General features: G+C 47.5%; 1 protein-coding gene across 8 annotated transcripts in view; it reads left to right on the top strand.

The window, feature by feature from the left end:
• Positions 1–10759, top strand: part of LOC132591255 (uncharacterized) — a 119251-nt gene that overhangs the window by 29356 nt on the left and 79136 nt on the right. For 4 of the 8 annotated variants that reach the window (XR_015947350.1, XR_015947352.1, XR_015947351.1 and 1 more), the window contains 5 exons: positions 21–127; positions 1497–1640; positions 3642–3772; positions 5967–6137; positions 7592–10380. Coding sequence is in view for 1 of the 8 variants with exons in the window: in XM_088659012.1 (XP_088515138.1) it covers positions 1571–1640; positions 3642–3772; positions 5967–6137 (372 nt within the window). In the remaining 7 variants the exon portion in view is untranslated. Of the gene's footprint in view, positions 1–20; positions 128–1496; positions 1641–3641; positions 3773–5966; positions 6138–7591; positions 10381–10759 lie in introns of those variants that run through there. The other 4 variants (XR_015947356.1, XR_015947355.1, XR_015947354.1 and 1 more) reach the window with 2 other exon arrangements.

Below are 10759 nucleotides of genomic sequence, written 5' to 3' on the forward strand. Positions count from 1 at the left end.
TGTTTTCCTTGCTTCCTCAGACCAAAGTCCCATTAAATCCATGATTGGAGCCACTACCACAGAGGAGGGAGGAGATGCAGAGAATGGCTATGGGCTAGACCCAGGGCCAGCCCACCCATGAGGCAAGGTGAGGTGACCACCTGGGGCAGCAGGATCCATATGGGCAGTAGATCCAGTCTCCATGGAATTATTCACCCACTGCCACTGCTGTACCTCCTTGCCCTGCCCCGAAAGCCATGTCTGCAGTGGCCTCTTGGTGAAGAGGCAATTCTTGCTAAACCTGGTTACCTTTACTTGCAAAAGAGAAGTAGTTTCTGTGGTTGTGCTGTTTGGTTGCTTCAGATTCCATAGTGTGATGTGAAAAGGTCTTCAGAACCTGACTGTTGATGCCAGGTTGCTGGCTAACATCATTGTGCCCCATCTAGGACTTCTTGCACGATCTAAAACAGGCATCCCCAAACTTTGGCCCTCCAGATGTTTTGGACTACAATTCCCATCATCCCTGACCACTGGCCCTGTTAGCTAGGGATCATGGGAGTTGTAGGCCAAAACATCTGGAGGGCCGCAGTTTGGGGATGCCTGATCTAAAACATGGGTAGGCAAACTAAGGCCCAGGGGACAGATCCGGCCCAATCGCCTTCTAAATCCAGCCTACAAACAGTCCGGGAATCAGCATGTTTTTACGTGAGTAGAATGTGCCCTTTTATTTAAAATGCATCTCTGGGTTATTTGTGGGGCTTGCCTGGTGTTTTTACATGAGTAGAATGTGTGCTTTTATTTAAAATGCATCTCTGGGTTATTTGTGGGGCATAGGAATTCATTCAATTCTCCGCCCCCAAATATAGTCCGGCCCCCCACAAGATCTGAGGGACAATGCTGAAAAAGTTTGCTGACCCCTGATCTAAAATGTTCAGAGATCTAGATGGGCTCTTTAATCTGACGCAAGATTGCAGTCCTGTATCCACATGATTTTAGCTTTCTAGCAGTTCGAAAGCACCTCAAAGTGCAAGTAGATAAATAGGTACCGCTCCGGCGGAAAGGTAAACAGCGTTTCCATGCACTGCTCTGGTTTGCCAGAAGCGGCTTTGTCATGCTGGCCACATGACTTGGAAGCTGTACGCCGGCTCCCTCGGCCAATAGAGCGAGATAAGCGCCGCAACCCCAGAGTCGGTCATGAATGGACCTAATGGTCAGGGGTCCCTTTGCCTTTACCTTTACCTTTACTGCCTAGTAACTTGTTAGATGGAATCCATGGCACAAAATTATCCTGTTCACTCTGTGATCCATGACTGGTTGGAATTCCCCATGTGAATAATCTTGAAAGGTGGAAGTATCATTAATTAAAAAAATTTTTTTTGGGGGGGGGGGGGGAACGACAGGATTTTTTATTTCTCCAAAATGGCCAGTAATTCTAACTAAAAATAAAAACAGGGGAAATATTTGGAGCAGATTTAGAAAATAACCTCCAGTTTTTCTCTCCCATCTCCCTTGCTTAGGACTATACCAAACATAATTCTCTGGCATTATTGGCAAGGAACAAATCAGGGATTTGCTGCATGACTTATATCCTATGCAAAGTTGCAGTGCCGTTGATGAACTTTCTGCTACTTTCCTCAAGGAAGTGGATAAAGACAATCAAGGTAGTTTGCTGACTTTTTGAGAATATTGATCGAATAAATGTGCATTCCAGGGTCCATGATGTATAGGATACTACGGTATGTTAACAGGAAACTTAAATTGACTGAAAGAAGATCAAAAACAATGTACCATATTTTTTTCATAAAGGATGTGACACAGCACCATCTTGTGGCTTCTTCGTTATGTGGCAAACAGAAATGAGGGGAAGTTTGCAAAGAGATGGGGTTTCCAGGATTATTTTGCTTTTACATGACTCACTTGAATCAAGCTGTTCCTGTTAATTCCAATGAGACAATTAAGAATATACCCACTTTCTCCCCACTGAAACCAATGGGGCTTAAAAGTGCTTAACTATGGCTAGATCGTGTTTATTATTTTAAAACCAAAGCAAGGGCGTACCCACCACGGGGCAAGTTAGGGCAGCTGCCCTACTCTAGAAGCCAGCTGCCCCCCCCAAGCTAAAAAGAAAGAAGAAATCTTAATGTAAAAAGCGGGGGGCGCGGCCCCAGCCAGAAAGAAACAGACCAGCCCTCCCCCCTTTCCCCTTTCCATAACCCATCATACTTTCTCCTCTCCCCCTCCCACTATCGAGCTGCAAAAGCGGTGGGGTGTAAACGTAAGAGACGGAGGGATCCTCGCTTGTTCTCCCCACCCCACCCCGACCACCCCCACCAAGAAGTCACTTCTTTGTAGTTTTCTCCCCTGCAGCAGGAGAAACAGACACTCCCCCAATTCGAAATACAGTCAGTCAGCAGCAGCAAATGCACACACACACACGCACACGCACACACACACACACACACACACACACACACACACACACTGCAGGCTCCTTCAACCCTTCCAAGATCCTCCCTCCCCCCACTTTCTCCCCGGGTCGAGGCACTCACACTCACTTTTCTGGCTGGGTGCCTTGATGTCTATGCAGAGCAGCTGCAGGGGCAGCTCAGCCAGGGACAGTGGCTGCGGAGCCAGCCCAGGAGGCACAGTGGGGAGCCGGGTGGGAAGCAGAGGAGGAGGAGGCTGAGCCGTCTGCGCTCGGGGCAGAAACAGCGCACCCGGGGGATGGGGCGAGCTGCCCAGAGGGGCGACCAGTGCCGTGGGCAGGGGGCAGGAGGGGGCAATTCCCCCCTAGAAGTAAAAGGCTAAGGGGCGCAGCGTGGCAGCCCCAGGCTCCGGCTCCCAGCGCAAAGCTCCAGAGGCGCGAGGGGAGCGTAAGCGGGAGCGGGGAGTGTAAGTGGAGGAGGCAGCCACAGGCTCGCATTCCCCGCGCACCTCTGGAGCTTCGTGCCGGGAACGGGAGCTTGGGGCCGCCTCCTCAGAAGACCTGGGAGGCGCGGAGGAGGCAGCCCCAGGCTTGCGTTCCCCGCGCGCCTCTGGAGCTTCGCGCCGGGAACAAGAGCCTGGGGCTGCCTCCTCAGAAGAGCTGGTTGGACGCAGGCCACGTAGCCCCGCCCACATTCCCACTGTGGCCCCTCCCCTCCCGCCCCTTGCCCCCCCAAATTTTGATCCTGGGTACGCCCCTGAACCAAAGCATCATATACCGTCGCTGCTGTCCCTTTACATACCTACATAAATTTGCAGTAAGTATTTATGTATGTAAATTACATATATTCCTCTGTGATCCAGAGGCTATTCTCTACGCAGAACCCTACGTGAACAGCTTTCCTGCATCCACAAGGACTTTCCTATTCATGACAATTCCAGATAAAAATATGTACCCATCCTCATTGCACTCATGTGCAGCTATTGCCCCTGACAATTCAGTGAATAGGAAGTCCTGCTCTTCCTAGGAGATGTATCTCCAGCTCTGAATATCTGAAGAGCTTTGGATCAGAGCACTTTTTAAAACCAACCTTCCCTAGTGGTAGAATATCCATGATGCTTTGGGAACTTCCAGACTGGGCTACAGTAATGTGTTCTTTAGTAACTTCAGGTACAGGATGGCACCCATTGTCTTGCAGATAAATAGCATTAATGTAAGAAGAACATTTTCTCCTTAGGGTATATCTCTGAAGATATGTTTGTTGCCTGGGTTCTATCCTTTTCAGAAGAAATAGTCAAATCTACGCTAGATTTTCCAATCATACCTCCAAATCTGACACAAATTGAGCATCCTACTTCTTATCTGAGTGTAAGTAGACATTATGATTTATTTTTAAGATTTCCCTTTTTAAAAAAAGTTGTCACTTTTCTCTAATAATAATCTGTGGGAGAAAAGAAGGTGGTTACCAGTCCACATTAAAGAATATGCACGTGACATAATGTAACAAGGGTATATCTGTTGGACTTTTAATATCTCTGGATCCAACCAGCAATATGAGTACAGTCAACATCTCTTTCCAGAATTCTAATAAGTCCACATATTTGCAAAGCTTGTATCAGTTAAATACAGAGAACCGCAAAACGCCAAGGATTAGCAGCCTTCTGAAGGGTTGAATGGCATTCTTATTGGTCTGGCTTTTGAAAGATCAGATTAATTCAGAAGGATGTGTGTGAGAGAGAGAGTGCAATTCTAAATTGGATGCTTTTGGATCATTGTCAATTTTGTATCAATTCTAAATCGTCTGCTTTTGATTTGTGTACAGTATCTATTTGAAGTACACTTAATCTGACTTCGAGGGCTTGAGATGCAGTAGTTTAGAAATGGCAGGTAGGGCTGTTTGCATGGAGAGCATATGGAAGATGTCTCAAATCCTGTGGAAATCCCAGTACTTTGTTCATGTAGACCAGGCACCCCCAAACTTTGGCCCTCCAGATGTTTTGGACTACAATTCCCATCATCCCTGACCACTGGTCCTGTTAGCTAGGGATCATGGGAGTTGTAGGCCAAAACATCTGGAGGGCCGCAGTTTGGGGGTGCCTGATGTAGACACTTGACCTGTTCCTATGGAATCATAGCTTTTAAAGAGAGCTCAGAGGACCATTCTGAAATACGGTAGCATTTTAGATACCATCTTGTCTTGTGATCCAAAGCGAGATGTTGCTAACCGTTTTGCCACAAGCAGCCAACAGTTACTTGCATGAAGGGACAAAGTGCTTAGAAAGCTGCAATGAGCCCACACATCCGGACCTGCCCAGACACACACCTGTTTCTCCCTTTGTCCCCGTCATCTACTGTGTGAGGTTCCAGGAGCTGAGGAAGCCAGTAACTACATGCAGAGGCACCCGTGCAATTTCATGAATGATATGAATGGGAGGAGCTGCACATGGTTTGGGCGGGGCCAGAAGCACAGCCCCATTACAGTGGTACCTCAGGTTACAAACACTTCGGGTTACAGACTCCTCTAACCCGGAAGTAGTATCTCAGGCAGGGATGTCTTAAGCATATGCGGCACCAGGGTGCAAAGATCCGCCCCCGCCCCCAGCCCAGCACAACAAACCAGCCCGAGACGTCGGCAACTAAGTGAAGCCAGGCACCTTGTGGTGTGAGCAGCATGCGCTGGGCGGGCCTCTCCACGGCCCTATGCCAATCCCAGGATCACAGGAGGGTGGAGCCAGCCGGCCGGCCAGCCGCCTCAGCGCTTCACTGGCTCGCTTGCCCCTGAACTCGTGGTGCAGAGCAGCCAGTAGCAGAAGAGCCTGTTGTGGCGCTCCGACGGGCAGGCTCTTCCCCAGACTCCAACTCTTGGGCACCGGATTCTTGGCCTGGCGCCCCTGAGAGCCTGGCACCCGGGTGCCCCACACTCCTGGCACCTATGGTTAAGACGGCCCTGACCTCAGGTTAAGAACTTTACCTCAGGATGAGAACAGAAATTGCATGCCGGCGGCGTGGCAGCAGCAGGAGACCCCATTATTTAAAGTGGTACCTCAGGTTAAGAACAGACCACTGGAACGAATTAAGTTTGTAACCAGAGGTACCATGTACATCATTCTACATGCTCTGTCTTTTCACAGAGTGTGAAGGAAGCGAAAGAGAAATATACAAGGCTGTTAAATGCAAACCGGGTAACTTCCCAGAAGTTTTTATAATATGGCTACTGTTTAGTTCTTATCTCGGCATGCCTTTCATTTTTTCAGAGTCTTCTGTTGCAACCTTTATTCTTATTTCATCTTTCAGCAGTGGAGTATTTCTACAGTTGTCTAATAGCATATATATATATATATTTAATCCAGTAATTGTACTGTAACAACATCCAAGGAATTAAGCTGTAGAATAGATGGAATCAGAATGCTTGAATGGGTTTCCGCTCAGCAAGGTCATTTAAAATATAACTTTATGTTATTAACCAATCAGAATAAAGTTCTAACCAGAAGCTGAGTCCACCGAGGACCATGTGGCTCACCCATAGAATGCAGTTCTCTAATAATCCACTTTGTTTTTACAGATCACTGCAGATATTCAGGATAAAGAAGGACTGAATGACCTGCAACTTGTTAAGGTGGCCACAGAGATAGCCACAAGAAAAAGAAACTGGGGGCTTCTTGCTAGTAAGCTTGGCATTATAGAGAAGGACAACTTCCGTTTGGGGAATGAGCATGGGAAAACAAAGGACCAAGTAAGTCATATTTGGTGTATGGCGTGGATGGGTGTGGAATCTTTTGCAAGTGTCAAAATCAAATTGAGTCAGGAGTTGGGGAACATGCAGTAGTTATAATAAAAATGCAACAGCCGTATTGGAAGACAAAGAGTGGCATACCTGTTAGGCCTGTGGAGAAAGCGATGCATTGAACTGATAAGGAAGTTGCCTGTTCCAGTGACAGGATACTTGGGCACTAAGCATAATCCAAAGGGGCCTAGCTGGCAGCAAGATGTCCAATACAGCGAGTGTGGCATTCAGATGAGGTCTTCTAGAAGAGATGGAGAACCTGTGGCCCTCCAGATATTTTTAGACCCTATCTGCCCAGGCCAGCATTGTCAGGGAAAACAAGAGTTGGAGTGCAGTAACATCTGGAGGACCATGGGTTCCACATCTCTACCTCCTATCCTGATGGAGGAGTTGATGACTTCTGAAGCTGTACCTCCCCTTAAGAGAGAGTGGAGTGGACTCAAAGGGGCCATGTGCTAGCTTGGAAATGTGTGCATCTCTGACATTCAGCATCCTCCTTGTGTGCCTCTTGGTATTTCCAGTGCAGGATTACATGAGGGAGCTTGGATGTTTGGGGAGCTAACTCATGAGGAGGGGCTCATACTGCATGCTTAGTTGTCAGAGTCCCCAACCACAGGGCTGAAGTCCTTTCCTGGGTCATCTTCTCTAGAAGAGCAGAACAACTGGCTTGCCTTTGCATGGTTATTGTGACAAGATTGGAAGCAAATGGGATTTCCAGTCCATAGCTCTGGTCTTATGAACTTCCTATAGGAAGCTCACAAGGGGAATCTAAGCGCAGAATCTTCCAAATGTTTCTGTGAAAGACTGCTTGGTTTTGTAATGTAACGAACATAGAGAAACTGCCTCGGACAGAGTCAGCCTGTTGGTCCACCTAACTCAGTACAGATGTGGGAAACCTGGACCTTCCAGACATAGTTGAACTGCAACTCCCATCATCCCTTGCCACTGGCCATGGACTACCAGATACTAGGACTGCTACTAGGGGTGATGGGAGTTGTAGTCCAGCAACATCTGGCAGGACAAAGGGTCTGAACCCAATCTATACTAACTGGTGGGGGTTCTCCACGGTTTCCAACAGGAGTTATTCTCAACTCTGCTGGGAGATGCCAAGGATTAAAATTAGGGGCTTCTGCATACAAAAAAAAAGTGCCACTGAGCAGCAAGGCTCCTGCACAAGCCCATCAATTTGTAGATTACAGGAAGTGTCCCTCACTTTCCCGCAAACCAGCAGGCTTGAGGCTAATGAAGTGAAATGAACAGATACAGTACTGATATATGAGATGGTATATGGTAGATATATGGTAAAACCAACCACATGAGTGTCATAAGATTTTTCTGCTTTTCTATAGCTGTTGAGAAAGGTTCAGGGTAATATTTTGCTCCCCTCTTGTTTTTATGTGCAGATCCTGAAAATGTTACTGAGCTGGCACAGAGCATGTCAAGGAGCTCCTCTTCCTATACTTCAAGCAGCCCTGCGAGATAGTGGCAATGTAGACATTTGTAACGAAGTGTTCCACTTGAGCTTTTAATATATAGATATGCACGCTAGGAGAGGATAGGTGTTTTAAGACGGGATGGGTAAGCTTTCCCAGCCTAATGGTGATGTTCTCTTTTGTGCTATATATTGCTATATATTTGTGTAAACCCCTCCTTTCCCCCTGATATGGACTCAAGACAGCTTACCATAGTGCAGTGATTTTCAACCAGTGTGCCATGGCACCCTGGGGTGTCTTGAATGGTGGTCAGGGGTGCCGCAGACAACACTGGCTTCTGTCTCTTTCTTTCTTTCTTTCTTTCTTTCTTTCTTTCTTTCTTTCTTTCTTTCTTTCTTTCTTTCTTTCTTTCCTTCCTTCCTTCCTTCCTTCCTTCCTTCCTTCCTTCCTTCCTTCCTTCCCTCCCTCCCTCCTCTGATGCCCTCTCGTGTCTCTACCTCCCAAAGAGCTGCACAGCTGTTTGTTGCAGCAGCCCTGGCTACAAGCTCTGCAGGCAAATGGTGCCTCTGGGGCTGGCCAGGGGTGCTGGTTGCCAGGAGCTGAGGAGTAGGCAAGCAAGCAGCCGATGGAGCCCAGCCAGCCAGTTCACCAGCCCTTGTTGTTTGGACAGGACAAGTCCTAGGCCCTTGTGGGGCAGTGTGAGGAGGCTCCTCCCTTTGGGGCAGGGAGGGCAGCTCAGAGACTGGGGTGGCAGCAGCACAACTCCCAAGGAGAGGGGAGAGGAGAGGAGGTCGAGGGTGTTTGAAAAAGGGTGAGAGGCTGCCAGCTCTGCAAGCAAGGGGGAACGTAACTGGGCTCCTGAGCCCCACAGGGGTGCCGCAGAAAGAATGCAGTTGGTCAAGGGAGCCGTGGACTCAAAAAGGTTGAAAAGCTCTGCCATAGTGGGGGGGGGGCACACAAAAGGCAAAAGTAGGTGGAGCAATGAATGTGATTCATACTTTTGTAGAGTTCCATTCTAGAAAGGCAAAAGTCGGAGTTGTCTACACACACCTCTTTCCATCCACAATTTCACCATTTGGCCATCTAGCACTGAGTCAGGCCATTTGGACATCCAACCCAGTGTCGTTCATACTGGAAATGTCAGGAATTGACCTCCTGCATGCAAAGCAGATGCTCTGCCCCTTAGCTCCTGCTTCTTCCCAAGGGTTGCATCCAGCCCACAGGCCTTGCTTGAGCTAGAGGTGGCTGGAACCTAGGCATTTAATGTGTTGCAAAAGGGAGAACGGCACTGGCAACTTTCATAGTTGTGTAGTAGATGGAATTTGAGCAGGTGCAGCTTTTCATGCAAGCTACACCTGCTGAAATCATCTCTTTCACTAAACAATTAAAGCTATAGAAGCCTGACCCTCTTTTTCACCTCATCAACCTACATCTTCATTACCCTGGAGTGTGTGTGTGTCCAAGTACTGCAAATGGCCCCCTGCCACACAAAGGATTGCAGAAAGTTAATGCACGTTGCCATTCAAATGGTGTCAGTGCACCGCCTCATGTGATCGATTATGCAGGGCGGGGCTTACCTCCCCCTCCCCAATATTTGATTCAAGTTGGCACCCCTGGACATAAGTCTCATTAAACCCATTGAGACATGCATAGAAGCAGGCAGCAGCCACCCAGTTTTCAGACACAAAACCCACCTTTAGTCCAAACATCCATTTGGGGACATGTGTCAGGAGCCCAGACTGCCATCTTGATAAAACAGCGCACAAGTCATAATTAGCTTGAAGATTTATTGCAATGCAAAGAGTTAGCCTCAGACGTCTAACCAAACGTCCGCGGCTTATGAATCAGTTGACCCTTCTGAAGACCGCCTCCTGGTTCTGCAGAATATCCTGAACCTATGACCCTTATGTTTCTGGGTTTGCTTGATTAATTGCCTCCTCTTCCAGTGAGGAAATGCTATTCCTCCTGCTTTGCAAGTCTGCCTGTGCTTCTTGAGCAAGCTGACTTCTCACCCTCCCACTCTCTGCTAACTCCTGATCAACATTCATTTCTGTGTCTCAGAGAGAGGGGGAGGAGGGCTGCTCCCAGCTGTCTGACTTCTTACTAACACATGCTGTGTTTCTCTACTTCGGGCAGATGTGTTCGTGACAACATGTATCAAAAGGACAATGCCTTAATGCAAGACATCCAAGGCAGAATAGGCTAGACCTGTCCACCTTTAGGTTTAATTAAGTCCCTTGAAATCAGCTCTGTGTGTGGATTGTTGTTACTGTGTGCAAGACTGCAGCCCATCCTGTTTGTGTACACAAAGCACACACTTGGTATGTCCAATATCCCAGGTTCAGTCCCCAACATCTGCAGATACAGCTGAGAAATATACCTGCCCAGGACTCTGGAGAGCTGCTACCAGTCACTGTAGCAGACAATAGCAAAGTAGATGGGCCAGCTCCCTGCCTATGTATTTCCTGTGTTCCTGTGTAGTGTCCCGTCTGCTTAAATAACATTTTAATTGCCTTCTGAAGGACAGAGAGGACCATTCTCCCCATGTAACCTGACATCCTGGTACTTCTATTGTTGGATTAAATCAGCGCCTCTTACATTTAATTGGCTTTAAGGTAGTACTAAACCACTTTGCTGTCTCTGGGACTATATTACATCATATCACTGGTGAAGCGACGGAGACTGCTGTTTTCCTTGGAAGCTGGTTAATTATGCTATTTTAAGAGCACCATTAAACCCTGCCAGTTTTGAATTCTGAACTTCTTTAAACTTGTGACAGTTTAATTGGCATCTTCTGCGATGAGAGACGGAGCAAAATGGAACCAGGAAAATGCACCACACAGACATGAAAGGGGGGGGAAAGTGTCCATAATAAATGCATTTTAATGTCAAGTAAATGTTCAGAAAAGAAGGGGAAGATTACATTTGTTTCAAACAAGTAATTTGTTCCCCAGTAAGGAAAAGCCATGCCGATGTTTCCATGATGTTGATGGTGTTGCTGTTTTGAAAAGCATTGTGCAAAGTGAAATCAGCAGGGAAGAAAAAGGCTTAGAGCATATACATAAGGCCCTATTCAGAGAGCCAGCAGGATCGCACATACTCAATACGGGCATACTGTGACATCTCAGACCAGTCCCA

This window comes from Zootoca vivipara, chromosome 15 (genome assembly GCF_965207765.1).
Source record: "Zootoca vivipara chromosome 15, rZooViv2.hap1.1, whole genome shotgun sequence".
Classification (NCBI taxonomy): Eukaryota; Metazoa; Chordata; class Lepidosauria; order Squamata; family Lacertidae; genus Zootoca; species Zootoca vivipara.